This window comes from Toxotes jaculatrix, chromosome 6 (assembly GCF_017976425.1).
Source record: "Toxotes jaculatrix isolate fToxJac2 chromosome 6, fToxJac2.pri, whole genome shotgun sequence".
In the NCBI taxonomy this organism is placed as follows: Eukaryota; Metazoa; Chordata; class Actinopteri; family Toxotidae; genus Toxotes; species Toxotes jaculatrix.
In genome coordinates this window covers 2376740-2392821 of record NC_054399.1, presented here as the reverse complement: position 1 = coordinate 2392821, position 16082 = coordinate 2376740, and the positions used below count along the sequence as shown (strand labels likewise).

The window sequence follows — 16082 nt, the reverse complement described above, 5'->3', positions numbered from 1 at the left end:
TGAGCTCTTGACCAAATGTGCTTTAACTGCCAGCAAATGAAGGTAACCAGACTTTATGGTCCCCCACAAGATCACAGTTAGACCTGTGTAATTAATATGCATGTTGTGATGTCATCGGTTCCTTATTAGTCAAAAAAATGTCAACCTGTGAACAAATAACCTGTCCAAAATATGAAATCATTTCCTGTCCTGTTCAGAGGAGAAACAGGATATTTCAGGACACGCTCGTGTGCTTATGTTAGGTGGTAAATTTGGGATATGAACATTGCTACACTGATTTTAAGCTACAGTCTTGAACCTTGAGGCTATCGCCAGGTTGTGAGTCCCAGCAGCGTCCAGACAGATCAAAACACGCCTGAGCCCCTGCACACAGCCGCTGAAAGGGGAAAATATTAACTTCAAAACGCGCTCAAGTGTTTGCGCTTTGTCCTGCAGCTTCAACCTGGCTTACCTACAGTATTTCATGTTTGAAGTAGTTTATGTAATGAAACTAATTCAAAATCAAAAACATTCTCAGTAGTCTTAAAAGCTTGTGACTACTTGGAAAAGTGTGCTTCCTCTCCTAAATGCTAACTTGTTTGTCAGACCACAACTTGAACTAATGCTCAGCCTCACTGGAATCGGTGAAGTAGGTGCAGCATTCAGTTCTGCTTCCAGGGTATTTCCCGTGTCTTTGAGGAGTGGAAGGGACCAGCATCTGATTTTAATTAGCATTTCATAAAACCTCTGAGGTGTGAGTGGGATTTAAAGAGGCTGTTTGTCAAATTTTGTGCGTTAGTAACACCTAGTGGAAACTGTAAGCCACTAACAACTGACAACATGGTCTTGTTTTGTAGTGACTTTTAGTTTTAGTTTAAAGCCTGTGAACAAAGTTGCGTAATGTCTTGTGTGGCACTGGAGGGAAAAATAACCCAGATGACGTCGTCAGGAGATGAAAGCTAAGGCTACGTAGCTACCAAGCTGATGGTGGTGTAATACCTAATATGTTTCACTTGAACTTAGTTTTTTCCTTTCATTAAACCCGTTTGTATCTTTAGTCCATTACCTACAGAAACTCAGTTTTTATCATCATTTTAAAAATCTGTATTCAGATTCTGGGCGGCACGGTGGTGCAGTGGTTAGCACTGTCGCCTCCAGGTTCGAACCCCGGTCTGGGCTCTTCTGTGTGTTTGCATGTTCTCCCTGTGCCTGCGTGGGTTCTCTCCGGGTACTCCGGCTTCCTTCCACAATCCCAAAGGGGTTAGGGGTTAGGTGAATTAATCGACCAGTCCAGGGCGTACCCCGCCTCTTGCCCATAGTCAGCTGGGATAGGCTCCAGCTCCCCCGCGACCCTCTTGTTCAAGAGACAGGCCAAAAACAAAAATCTGAGCTGCTGATAATTTCAGTGTGGGAGGGTAAAATATTTTGGCCTGTTTAGCAAACGAAATATTCATAATGCAAAGTACACCTACTGTGCCTCACTGTCAAACAAACAACCCTGCAGCAGTTATTACTCATACACACACAAACTTTCACCAATTCCCCAAAGGCTCGTCTTCAAGAAACATGGAGATATACTGCTTTTTACTGTTTAATAATTAATGACATTTACTCTCACATTCTTTTAACACTGTTTTTCCTGCTGTGGTGTCAGTATGAGACTGTTATTTTAAGGAACCTTTAGTAATTATACACATAATGAGCCTGACGTGAGGATGTCAGTGTGACTTCTGATCGTCGTTTCCCTGTTTTCCGTTTATCTGTTCCTGCTGCACTCAGGAGGATCCTGGCTTTGCCTTTTCTGTCAGTGCTGTGTTAGCAGTGACACGGAGGAAAACACTGCAGCTCCAAACAGCAGATGATGCTCGTCGAAGCTCATCTACTGCTACCACATTTAGCAAGTAATTCAAAATCAGAGACCAGCTGCTGTAAATACACACGGCACAGAGACACAATAACCAACAACTCCTTTTATTTAGGTTGCTGTACAAGCTAATTAGCCAACTAACTAGCTAGCCCAGCATTAAAGTGAGCAATGTTAGCTAACGTTAGCTGATTAATTCAGGGAAATTTATCAGAGGGAGTTGCATGAAATTTTGGTGGAGATATTAAACTGTAGCTCTACGCAAATGTGAGTCCTGTTTGACCATTTGAAATCCATCGTGGTCCTGTTCACATGACAGCTAACACAGCGCTGTTGTACCAGTGTGTTTGGATAGATTTTGTTGTAGTGTATCAGCACTGCTAACGCAAACTGGTAACTTCTGTTTGAGTGCTCATCACCACCTAACTCTCATTTCCGTGCCACGCTGCCTCTCCAGCACTTCCAGGCTGCCGGCAAACTGACGGCCTGTCGATCTATTGATTACAGTTAATGTATTATCACTACATTAATCACAGGTGATGGGGCCAATGATGTCAGCATGATCCAGGTAGCAGACGTGGGTGTTGGGATCTCGGGACAGGAGGGCATGCAGGTAAGGAGAGATCTTAGCCACTTGGTGAATGACACTGACGTTAACTCTGTGTGCTTTCTCTTTTATGTTTCACACACTCTCCTCCCTGTGTGGTGCTCTTCTGTTTGACAAACCCCCAGTTTCACTCCACATTCCTCCAAACACCATTATGTCTGGTCTGGGCACAGTTTGCATTCCATTCTGGCCTTTCCGAAACTCAATTTTGTCTTTGATTCTCAGTAAAAAGATGCATATTCTCATCTTCATCTCGTTTCTTTTCTCCCCTCCTTTCCAAAAAATAAATGAGTGCCTGTTTAAAAGCAGATGAATACATGTGCACTCACTTCTCAGATACCGTTAGAACTGATTCACACAGTCATAGAATAAAAAAATAATGTTCAGCTTCATAAACATTAGTGCTTAATTACTAGCAAGATAGTGTACGTGAATATGAAAATATTTTCCAGCAGAGTGACAGAGAGGCGTGGGAGTGGGTGAAGCTGTGGGGTGAGAGAGATGGAGCACAGAGTGAGAGAAGATAAGGGAATGAGGGGAGGTGCTGGCCTTCTCTCGCATAGTTAATGGTTTTTCATTACTCTTAAGTGTGTGTTTTAGCCCACATTCATACACTTCCCCTAAATAGGATTGCCTGTGTGTTGCTGACTCAGGTAGCTTGTCCTGTGTCCTGCAGAGAATCGGTACACTTTGTAGGTGCTTTAGTCTTGACCCCATCCACGCCGGCCTCTCTTCCTGCTCCGAGGTCACGGTCGATGCCGCAGCCAAGGTGGCATCATTGAAAAACGGCAGCAGGGCGAAAGAAAAAACAACAAAAAAAACATTTGACCCACACCCCCCTCGTGCATTTTCCTGAAGCACCCTGTTCCAGAAAGGTGATCTTGCATAACTATGATGGAGATTCCCAATTAACTTCCAGGGGAGGCTTCACCGGCACGCTGCTGTGTAGCACATCTGTTAAAGTCTCAGTATCCTGTCCTTAACTGAGCCGCTAGATTAATCATGGTTAATCAAATTTGCTCTTAATGAGACAGCAGTCACTCCTCAGGATTCCACAGAGTGCTGAGACGCACACTTCTGCACTCAGGCCGGCGCACGCCGCATTATGATTAACACACCTTTCTCCTATCAGGAGCGCGCTCCCCGTGCGGTCATTACGAAGCTGATACTAGAGCACAGCAGAAACTAAATTGCTGCACAACGAGGCATCGGCTGTTTCTTGTTGACAGATAATGTTGACACTTGAGAGGTGTCATAAAGGGTTAGCAGTGTTTAAAATGCAAGTTATAAACTAGGCTTGACCCACAGGGAGGGTTTTGTTTTAGATGTTGATAGATGAGACTGGCAGATTACTAAACAGATTACCCGCCGAAAGGTGGGCAACTAGTTTAAAGGGTTATTGCTTTTGAAAGATTACACCCGCTAAAGATTCATTAAACGGAGGCAGGCGAGTGTAGCCAGATATTTCCAACAGTTATTTCCTAATAACCTCACAAGTCATGTGTGTGTTGATGGTGTGAGGGAGGGCTGAAAGTACAGGGCGGAGGAGCTTGACTGTTTGGTCCCTCTGCTGTTTTGCAGGCAGTGATGGCGAGTGATTTTGCCCTCCCACGTTTCCGGTATCTCCAGAAGCTTCTGCTGGTCCATGGACACTGGTGCTACTCCCGCCTGGCTAACATGATTCTCTATTTCTTCTACAAAAATGCTGTAAGCATCTTTTACCATACTGTATATATGAATCTGACAGGATATGTGCAGGTTCAAGTGAAAGCGAACACAGTAACAGTCTGTATGTCACTGCGGCTCCCTCATGTGAATCCATCCTTGTCATCTTTTGCTCCCACAGATGTTTGTAGCGCTCATCTTCTGGTATCAGTTCTACTGTGGATTCTCAGGTTCAGCCATGATTGACCAGTGGTATCTTATCTTCTTCAACCTGATGTTCTCCGCCTTCCCACAACTCATCACTGGCACCCTGGACAAAGACGTGTCAGCAGAGACTCTCCAACAACTACCTCAGCTTTACGTGAACGGACAGAACTCCGAGGTCCAGTCAGATTTTCTGTTTCGGACAAACCACGTATCAGAATGGTTCTCATGATCGACGTTGTTCCTTTTATTTTGGCATATTAATGTCCACATGTGGTTGACATCGTCATCATTTTGAAAATATTTCAATAAAATGTAACATTTTACAATTAGTCCAGTTCAAAACACCAAATATTTGTTGGTTCCAGACTCTCAGATTCAGGATTCACTGCTTTTCTTTGTCTGTTCTGATAGTAAATGAAATATTTTTGGGTTTTAAGCCGATGGTTTGAAGGCATTACTTTGGCCTCTGGGAAGTGGTGACGCAAATCTTTCATTACTTCTTCACATTTCACAGAGAAACCGATTAATTGAGAAAATAGTTGTCAGATTGATCAGTTATGAAAATAATTACAGTTGCCGCGCGACCCGGATGGATCAAGTGGTAAAGAAAATGGATGGATGGATGGAATTATAGTTGCAACACTAAGACTCAACCATAGAATCGCAGTCTAATTCTGCAAAAGGTTTTATGTAACTTAATTTTCATACAAGAATTTGAAAGAGTATTTTTATGTTTGTATGTATTTATTTAACAAAAATGGTCCGCTTACCAAACATCTTTCTGGAGCTTTCAGCCACATCTCATGGCCTTTATCAGCAGACAGATTTTGTCATGGTTCAGCTGACTTCATGTCTGACTTAGCTTTACTTTGAATTGCTATGTAGAGGTTAGACAGCTCAGCCTTAACTTTGTCTGATCTCAGCCTCTGCTCAGTCACATAACTGTGAATGTGTGTTCTCATGTTGCAGGAATATAAGCCATATATGTTCTGGATGAACATGATCGATGCCTTCTACCAAAGTCTGGTGTGCTTCTTCGTTCCTTACTTTGTGAGTCTGCTTTTCATTTCCATCAGCTGGTCTTCACTCAGTTTGTTGCTCTTACTTACTCATCATTTCCTCTCTTTCCGCCCTGTCTCCTCACGCTCTCCCTCTTCTTCTCCTCAGGCCTACGCTGACTCTGATGTGGATCTGTTTACATGGGGAACTCCCATCACCACCCTGGCTTTATTCACCATCCTGCTGCACTTGGGTATTGAGACCAAAACCTGGGTAAAGAACCTACTTTTAGACTCACTGATTGCGAAACTCTAGGCTGACAGACACATGGATATTTAACTGCAGCACCAGAGTCTATACATCAGCCTCACAGTATGTCTGCCTCCGTCCAGGAAAACTGCAAACTGTCTACACCACATTAAAGCACCCCACCACTTCACACTGCCGCAGAGCTTCACAACACCTGTTTATTTTTTTTCACCCCCTCCCTGGTTTTATTCTCAGGTAGCCACGTGTGGTTCTCGTAAATGGCCCAGCAGTCTTGGTCACGAGCCATTTTAAATTTATGACCCTGCACTGAATCAGAGTCTTTTCCATTATGCCGAGGCTGTAAATTTAGCCTGACAAGTTCTGTACATGAAAAATGTCCTTTTCACTAACTACCTTCCTGGACATGATGGCCCCTCACACAGAGAAGTATTCACAGTGAGCAGCACCGACCAAAGGTAAACATTTCCAAATGCTCAGCCAGCAGGTACTTTGTTCTCTGGCTGCTGGGGAACATAATGCATGCATGATTGGTGAACAGCTGTGAAAGTCAATTAAAGGTATCTGAGGTGACAGCAGGCAGCACTCTTCCTCTCCCCCCGTATAATAGCTGGAAGGCCATAATTAATTAATTGTGTGTGTGCATCAGGAGGGACAATAATCCCGTGAACCATTGTGTAGTATACACACACACTGTCAGACGTCTGTCAGCCAGCCTTTTATTAGCCCAAGAAGAAGGAAGCCAATGAATTTGAACAGAAATGTTTAACTAACTTTAATGAAAGATCCACATGAAAGAACCAGCTGCAACAAAAGTCAGTACAGCACAGGTGCCCGACCAGTCGGCAGGACAGTCAGTATAACTAACCCTGACCCAGTGTATCAGTGTTTTCCTGCACCCGTTCTCCTTTTTCACCCTGCAGCCTCTGGTGCTTCATCCTGCCAGATACACTTCAACATCAGATTCCACATACAGAAAAAAACCCTTTCACACACACTATAAATAAGACTTGGAACTAGTTGAACAACCAATCAATAACAAATCACAGTTTTAGCTGTGCATTCTGGGTACAGCAGGTTACCAGCTACTGGCCAGTTGTCGCTGGACATGTTGCACTGCTAGTGACTCGCTGTCACTAATCAAAGTCAGGGTCAAACAGGAGTCGAGTCGAGTTTGAGTAGTTAGCTTACTAAGTTGGCGAAACAGTAATACGGCAGAAGCCAAAAAATCTAAAACTTGTTTCATTCAGACTGGGAGGAGGAATTTAGTTCACTGAAAGTCCACCTGTCCTACATGCAGTGCGAGCGTCATTTCATAACAGGGCACAAAAGCTATGAGAAAGAAGCTCAGACGAGGCTGCAGATGCCCTCTTCAGTGACTTTAATAATAAAACAGGTACCACGGCTCCTGTTAAGGATGTGCAGTTATCTCAGAATACCTTTACACAGTGATACAAGGGAATGACAGAGGATGTCGAGGAGCAGCTGAATAAACATTTTATGTGAGTGGTTTCTTTCCAGCTCAATGAGTCGACCGATATGGTGGATGTGGCACAGTTGTGTGTTTTCATTAGATTTCATCAGATAGAGAAATACATTTATTTCCACTCTTACAATTAAAAGTGTAAAAGTAACTTTTACAATTTAAATTTAATTTTAATTTTAAAAAGTAATTTCGTCATTTCTGCCATTAGATTTGGGGACACCGAGACATCGACATGAGCAGTTAGACAGTCAGATGGGGAATAAACAAACAAGTTTTATAGAAAAAACCTTTTCCAACCACATCCCAGCAGTTAACTGGCTGAGTAAAGAGTTTCGGCATCATAACTGATTGTTGACACCATGAAATTAAACCCAGACTCAGAGTGGTTTGGCAGCGGTGGTGTTCATCATAACACTCATTTTGGGACCACTTTACAGCCAAATTTCAGAACGCTAATGCAGAGATATTAATTAATAATTATCAGTCTTGATGGTATACATTCCACTGTTCAGACATCACTTCATGTAGTTATTGTGATGATCACTGCCGGGTCTGTGACTTCCTGAAGTGTCAGTGGCCATATGAGTTGTTAAAGACAGAGCCCCAGTTATTCCGTATTAACTTCCATTTCTCAGTCCTTAGTCATCATAGCATCGATACAGACATGTATGTGTTCACATGTTTAGTTTGTAGATAATGTCATATATATATGCTTTTCATGATTTGGACGTTCAGTTTGTTATTTTGTTATTATTCTAAAAAACAAAGTTAATTCACTAAACAAATCCTATTATTCTTCCTTGTCTGTTTCTTCCTGTAGACGTGGATGAACTGGCTCTCTATCTCCTTCAGTATAGCCTTGTTCTTCACCGTGGCTCTGTGCTACAACGCCTCCTGTCCCACCTGCTACTCCCCCTCTAACCCGTACTGGACCATGCAGAGGCTGCTGCAGGACCCTGTCTTCTACCTGCTCTGTGTCATCACACCTGTGGCGGCGCTGCTTCCGAGGTACACCGCAGCTGATTGGTGGAGCGAACACCAGGCCTGTTTCTCAAATATTTATGACCTGTGGCATGAATTATATCCGTTATCAATTCCAGATGCCTTTCACGTTTGTGCTAAGAGCCTCACATTCATCTCTGGAATAGAGCTGAAATGTCCTGATATCTGGTTTTGCTTTTCTTTCCAGATATTTCTACAGGGCGTGTCTAGGCACGCTGTTTCCCAGCCCGGTCCAAGTTGGAAGGCAGTTGGATAAACTCCCCGCTGAAACCCGCAGGAACATCCTCAGCCTGAGCAGGGTCAAGGTGGGGTCACCGCTCAGCCCCAAGCCTCCCTTCCTGTCCCTTACCAAGCCCTCCCCTAAAGGTTGTAATAAAAAAGACCAGAGGAGCTTCTCCAGCTCTAAGACATCACAGGCCAAAAAGGGGCCCGTCGTACAAACAGATGAAGAGAAGGGCCGGAGAAGCCCGCTGGGGCCCACAGACAGCGAGAAGGGCCTCTCAGATCTCTACACATTAGTTCCTACAGATGTAGACACTCTTCCTTACACCAAAGATACTCCTCCTCCTCCTCCTCCTCTCTCAGGGGAACCACGTCCTCCCTCCACCAAAGACTCTGAGCGTCTTGATAAGACTTTGGAGCCGTCAGATCAGAGTCTGTCCAGCTGGATCACCTCCACGCCTCTGCTCTCACAGACAGACAGAGTCCAGCTGACTCTGCCCCCTGATGGAGACTCGCAGTGTGTCAAATACACAAGGACCTCAGAGGAAGGACCCAAGTCTGACCACACCGTTCATCCAGCACACAGGACAGAGCAGGTGGCACAACAGTCGCTTCACACCACCTTGTGATGCCTGACGGTCTTAAGTATGTTAACTTTGCACGATAGTTTTTTTTTAAATCTAATTTTATTGTATTTTTCAAGGAGATTCTTTTATAAAAGATCAAAATAGGTACTTTATATTTTGGATGTTTAAAGCTAAAGATATTTCTGAGATTTGGGAGATGGAAGAACTGGAATATCTCCCTTTTTTTTTTTTTTAATTCCCAGGAAAATTCTATATCACAAAGATGCATCTCAGTACTTGATCAGGTTTTAATGTAAAGAAGTAGACACATTCCACTGATGGGTTCACTGGGAGTTGGTTTTCTCTCTGAGAGGGTTCCCTGTTAAGTGCTTTAAGACCCGAATCAGATGCCACTGTGGCCTTAAATCAGTGTAGCAGAGACGTTTTGTAGGTTTTTAAGGCTCAGAAACACATTTATTTTTTGTGTGGATTTCTGTGCAGATAATCCCAGAGTTTTATTTTTACATACATCAGTAAATAGTGGCATTGGTTCAGTGCACATTCGTCTTGTTGCTGGATTTTATTGCTAAACATTAAATGCTGAAAAGTGAGTTTATAACAGTTGCGTGTTCAGTACATTCCAGTGAGAAATTATGAGAGCTGTAGTTTTTAAATATAATCACGTTACCAGCATATAGCACGAAATTTTCATTTCAGTCTTTATACAGCAAAACTACCAGAAATTATGCTTTATTTGAGTGTGTGTGTGTGTGTGTGTGTGTGTGTGTGTGTGTCCGTTGACTCGTTGGATCTGTTTTAACAGTGTCAGCCAGTTTCACTGTAAAAGAGTAGTTTAACATTTGGGGAAATAGGTTTGTCTCCTTTCTGATTTTGATGAGAAGTTCGACACCGTAGCAGGCTAGCTGTTTCCCCCGCCTCCAGTCATCATGCTAAGCTAAGTTAACCGTCACCTGCCTTTAGCTTAGCTTAGCAGGCTAGCTGTTTCCCCCGCCTCCAGTCATCATGCTAAGCTAAGCTAAGCTAACCGTTGCCTGCCTTTAGCTTCATATTTCCAGAGGGAAACTGTAAGCCCCGATAGCAGCTAGCTCTGTTCAAAGTTAACACAATCTGGCTACCAGCACCTCTTAAGCTCACTAATTAAGATTTTAGATCTTATTTGTTTAAACCATACAATAACTGGAGTCTTGTTGTCATTGTGTGTCATTGTTGCCAGGCAGCTGGTAAAAACTCCACAAAGTCACCGCACCTGGTCAAGATGTAGTCTGACCTGTAACACCTGTAAAACCACAGCATGTTGTTTTTATACTTCAGTTTTTATACCGATAAAACAGGTAACTGTTTCCCTGTTTCCAGTCTGTATGCTAAGCTAAACAAACTGTATACAAGCTGTTTTCATAGAGTAAAGATATGAGAGTGGTATCAAACTTCTCATTTAATTCTCACTAAAAAAGCAAATAAGCACATTTCCCAAAATGCCAAACTGTTCCTTTAAGCACTGTACAGTGGGTTGACAACAAACTACAATCACATTTCATAAACCAGTTTACTTGAAGGTCCTTTTTTTCATTTCATGCCTTGTTTGTCTTAACCCAGTGTCATCTTTTTTCTTTTTTTTGCTGCTGGTGTTCAGCTGTAAACCAAAAGTCTCGTTGGTGAGAGAAAGTCTTTCCCAAATATAAGAGACACGGCTTTAAGATTTAAATTTGCACTTTGAAAGCATCATTTCAGAACTACCAGTGAGTATTGTTGGTGCTGTTGACATGTTCAGTGCTCAGACACAGTATGAAGAAGATTCATTCATTCATTTTACTCTTTTGCAAACATTGTGATGTTTTTGTCATCATTAACAAGCGAGTAAAAGTATGAAAAATCAGAAATACCCAAAGTTTGTTTCATTGTTCACTTAAAGCAGCAGCACCTTTAATAGTTTATGATTGTTGTATCTCATTGCAGTACATTTTTATAAAGCGTATCATTTACCAAAGATCGTTTATATTTCAGTATTTCCTAAGCAATAGTTTGTGCATTAACACTGGATAAGAAATTACGAATCGAAGACTTTGCTTATGATGCTGAAGTTGTATTTGTTCAAAGATGACGGTGCATCTTTGTTCAGTGAGGAGCTTTTAGTGTTGGTGTAGATGTTTATGAGGCTACATGCTATGTGTTTTCTTTCCTCCTGTTTGTTGTTTTGCACACAGTGCTTTCTCCTGGCATGTTGTTCAGATTCTGACTCCGCAGTCTGTCTGCTCTGCTTTATAGGTTCTGTCTGTTCTGTGCTTTTGGCGTCGCACTTACAGCACATTTGTACCAGAGAGAAGCTCAAGCATGTTCACTGCTGCACACCCACTTTCACAAAGTCCTCACAGGAACTTCCACTCGCGCTGCACACGACCACAAATATGTCTGAACTTTTCTGTTTGTTTTTCATTTGTATTTTAGCGACAGATTTGGCCCATGTTTCGCATTCGAGGGGGAAATTATCTGCTGTGGATCCTTGAGTTCATCATTCAAGGTATTAATCTAAGTATTTATTAGACTCAAAACCATTAAAGTTCTGGTTCGGTCGAGCTTCTCTACATTAACAGGTTGTAGCAAACTGGAAAACCTGCCCAGTTCCCGCCCACAGCAGCAACCTACACATCATCACCTCACACACATCAACAATTTGGAAAACTATAGTTTAAGTTTTGTTCAGTTTTCATAAGTTCAGTCATAAGTTTTTATTATACTTCTTTGCCCTTTGAGTAATTGGAAATGACTTGTATCATGGCTACTTGTGAACAAAATAAAAATTATGATATGAAAATTCATCTTTATGATGGTTCTGGGAATTTATGTGAGATTTCTGCTTGTTCTGTCACAGACATTTTAGACTTATTATTGTGAAAGCACAGGTGTTACCAATAATGTCAGTGATGGCTCCAGAAACCAAAGCAGCTTAATAACATTCAGTGACGATTGGTTATAACTGTGCTTTTCCTACTGTGACATGTCAAATTATCTATTGTAAAACATATATAAGTAATAAGTAAAAGACAGAGAGGTGAAAGAGAAAGACCTGTTGTGAAATGAAAACAGAGTTCATGTTACATTAACATGATCCGATAAAGAATCCCCCTCCTGTGTTAATACTCTGAGGAACCACATTTTGCTTTAATTACAACCTCACGTCAGTTTGGATATTTCTCTACCAGCATTGCAAACGTAGACTGAGCAATATTTGCCAACTGTTCAAGCTCAGTGGAATTGGATGGTGACTGCAGGTGGACTGCAGTCCTCCAGTCATTCCACAGATTCTCAACAGGATTTAAGTCTGGGCTCTGACTGGGTCACACGAGGACATTCAGTCACTGTTTGCTCATTAGCTCCTGACTGTGCGCTTCGGGTCATTGTTGAGTTCAAAGGTGAATCTTCTTCCCATCTTTTAGTTTCCTCCAGAATTTGACAGTATTTTTTTCCCGTCCATTTTACCTTCTGAAATGACAAGCGCCCCAGTTCCTGCTGAAAAGAAACAGGACGCTACCACCACCACCATTGCTTTCACGTTACTCAGATGTTTGAACCAATGTTAATATTAAAGTGTTGGCCAAAGCAGCTTTAAAGCAACTGCTCAACAAAAATTATGTACATGTCGTCTCAGTTCAACGTTTCCTGTCGTTGTTAGTGGAACAGCTTCGAAGAGAAAGTGATTTTTAAATAACTGTTGTCTAAAGTGTGTGACCTCTGATACATACTGTCTATAATAATACACTGTATATTATTGACTATAATGGGCACTTCCACCAGAATAACAGGGAAGAACACCTTCAGATTAGTTTCAAAGTCAACATTACAGTTGTGTGTAGCCCATTGGGTAGATCATGACACTAACGGTACCAAGGTTAGCAGCTTTATTCCCACAAGGTCCAACACACATGCTAAAAATGTAACCTCATGATGTTCAAATGTGCCTCAGACAAAAACAAACACCAGTTTGCAACTGCAGACTGACTTAACTATTGACATGCTTGACATAGTAACACATAGCTTGACCCCGACCTCATTTTTTCAAAGCAGCTTGGGGTCCTCTGTGTCAGTAACATACATTACATGTGCATAAATTCAGCCCTCTTCAGTCTCTCAGCTGCACAGAGGTGTGAGATGAGAGTCCCTCAGTAGATGGATGGTCTTTGGCCTGGTGTGGCAGCGGTTTGTCTTTGCCAGGTGTGCAAAACATCTCTGGTGTGGTGGTTATTAATGTTTCTTTTAAGGTGCGATGAGGGAAAAGGGACAGACGGGGCTCTGCTGATGCTGCCTTTAGTGAGGCACTGCAATTACTGACTGCCGCTGCACTTTGTAAGAGCAGGTTCCTCATCTCAACACAGAGATAATGATGACTCCTGTATCCTTGCAGCGCTGCTCTCTCCATCTCTTTGAAAGCCCAAGTGTAAACCAGCCAGATTGATCAGCTGTTTTTTCTGCACACTGTGTGTGGAACTTCTGTGCCATTGTGCAAAGCTTTAGTGTCCACACAACAATATTTTTGTGTGGCTTGTCTGCTCTCAGTGACATTAGCTAAGCAGCACGTGCCATGAAAGGGACTTTAGTCACACGTGTAACATATTGTGTTATGAGAATTCATGTAAAAGATTGATAGTATAATTAAACAGGCTCCAATCCGGAGATAAAGGATTCCTTACAGTCTTCTTTCATTTTCTCTAATCACCTTTTTTGATGACCTGCAGCCTGCAGGAGACTAATTCTGCAGAAGCTCATGGAGTTTGATTTGCGTTTTATCATCGAAGAGCTTCGTTGATTCGAGTCATTAAAGTGGCCTTGACCTGCTTCATGACCCAGCTTGTTTTAACAAGCTTAAATCAGGGCATTTCCAATTTCCTAAGCTGCCTTGTAAATAACTTGGTCCAATGAAGCTGTCAGAGAACTGGATTATGGGAATTGTTTATGTTTCAGAAGCCCTGCAGCCTCTCTGCTCCACTCTTCCAAGTGTAGAGTTTTGCTGAGAAGACTTGAAGACTTGTTCATCTACACCAGTGAAGATATGCACTGCACCACTTTTGATTCCAAGTAACAAATGAAGGCTTTCTGCGAGCCCGGGCCATCTGTCCTCCAGTTGGTGGAGGCATTGTAAGGCTCCATCCTGCACCATCACGTAGGAGTGGCTTAGCCAAAGCATTATTGCTCTTTTTCAGAAGAACTTCCCACTGATACGGGAATCCATCCAACAGAAATGGCAGGGACGCACACAAAGACAGACAAACACCTACAGTAATTTACTGTCTCCGCTTCCTCTGACTTGTGCATCTGTGGGCGGGAAAAGGATCCTGTTACCCCGGGAAAAAAAAACGCACTGAGAATAATTCTCATGTTTATGTGATGATTTAAAGAGGAGCTAGTGTCACACTACCGTATCTGGCTGAATATTTCTGTTGCACCTGATGGGTGTGGTCAGAAGTTGCACCTACAGCCACACCCAGCAGTGATGTCACGATGTCCTGGAGTACACCTCTGCATCACTGCAGCAAGGTGAGAAGTTAAAGGAAAAGAAGTCAGCAAAAACAAGACTTTCAGGAGATGTTACGTTACTCTTTCATAGTAGTGTATAATCTTTAAAAACACACTGTTGTTCACCATGTTCTCTGTCTTAGTTTGTTAATTTTTGCTAATTAGCACAACGCTCAGGTTTATACTTCTTCCCCTCCTTGTTAAAAGTTTGTGAAAGACACAGAAACAATCATAATCTCGTAAATCACTGACGTACCCTCATGTACAGGCTGGTTTTGTACTTTACTGAACGTGACAGCCTGAAGAATCAACAACAAACATCGGAGCCATTGAACAGCTGTGAGTTCATCTTCTGATGTACACCCTGAAGTACCTTTAAAAAGTGATCTGACCACATAGTTTGGGGAAAAATTAACATATTACACGTTCTTTAGGCACTTTAATCTACTTTACTGTGAGCCAGAAATGAGGAGGTTGATCAGACGTGGCCTTCATGTCTCAACAAGACAAGTATCCAGATCACAGGAGACTACACTCCTCGCTGCAGACCTGTCCTACACGCAACCTTCAGCGTCCTCGCATGAACTCTGTGCCACCCTGCAGTCACATCCCCAAACGACCAACAGTACAGTTCAGGTTAATTGATATGTTCCAGGAAAAGAGTCGTTCCATGATGATGTCAGTTTTAGGCACTCTTAATCCATATCAAAAGGCTGGGAGGGAAATGATATAACCATTTATTTTATCACGCATTCAGTGGAAAGCAATGGCCACTAGTATCAGCTAATGTTCAGTGTTAGATCTCAGGCTGATAACCCTTTAATTTCCTCCATTTGAAACATTAAACATAACAACCTAAGGAGAAAGGTTCCCTGGAAACCATGAAACGTGTTTCTAGGTGTCCTGCAGTGTAAAGCTCAGGCTGCAGTGCAGACTAATGGAGTTGTCTCCTTTTCCTTTTCCTGCATGCAGCTGTGATGGAGGGAAAAATGCATCGGACTGTAGACTGTATACTCTATATAGACCACTATAGACTCCTCATGTTAAGATGAAGAGAATCAGGTTCATGAAACAGTCTAAGGATGAACTGATGACATTGTACAACCTATGATGAGTGGTCACGAGTCAAAACTCATTGTTCAGTCACTGTTCTGTCTAAACCATGTGAAGCTGATTTTAACTCTACTATATGTCTGTTTTTCTTTATTTCCTCCTGCAGAACAATGGGCCAAAAATAATCGAAGAACTAAGAAAGAGAAAGAAAGAAAGGAAGAAAGAAAGAAAATATGCCTGGTGCTTTGTGTGCCTACAGTGTCTCCCAGTGTTCATGTGCATTACTGCAGCCATGTTCTGCAGTAATGTCAGATCTATGAGCTCAAAGAGACTAAAGGATGGTAATCAATGCTGCGCGTCACATCCTTTTTTTCAGTATGACATATTTGTTTGGAATCTCCCTCAGTCAATAACAGAGCTGATTTTAGCATGCATCTATTTATAGGTCTGATAAGTTGCCTGGCAGCTTTCAGGAACATGCTCCTGACAACATATGAATGGACTCAGTTATTATTTCCATTTCAGGCTCTGCTGTATTCTCAGGTGTATCTCCTGTATTTACTTTATTTCGTGTTTGTGTTTGAGGTGAAATTTTCTCAGTATGCAGCGTGACACACTGATGGCTACAGAAACTACATG

At 42.3% G+C, this 16082-nt stretch overlaps 1 protein-coding gene across 1 annotated transcript in view; it reads left to right on the top strand.

The window, feature by feature from the left end:
* Positions 1-11675, top strand: part of atp10a (ATPase phospholipid transporting 10A) — a 30209-nt gene extending 18534 nt beyond the window's left edge. The window contains exons 15-21 of the mRNA XM_041040399.1: positions 2380-2456; positions 4032-4157; positions 4297-4497; positions 5292-5372; positions 5490-5594; positions 7895-8082; positions 8264-11675. Of these exons, the coding sequence (XP_040896333.1) occupies positions 2380-2456; positions 4032-4157; positions 4297-4497; positions 5292-5372; positions 5490-5594; positions 7895-8082; positions 8264-8927 (1442 nt within the window). The 3' untranslated portion in view covers positions 8928-11675. The remainder of the gene's footprint in view (positions 1-2379; positions 2457-4031; positions 4158-4296; positions 4498-5291; positions 5373-5489; positions 5595-7894; positions 8083-8263) is intronic.
* The last annotated feature ends 4407 nt before the right edge of the window (positions 11676-16082 follow it).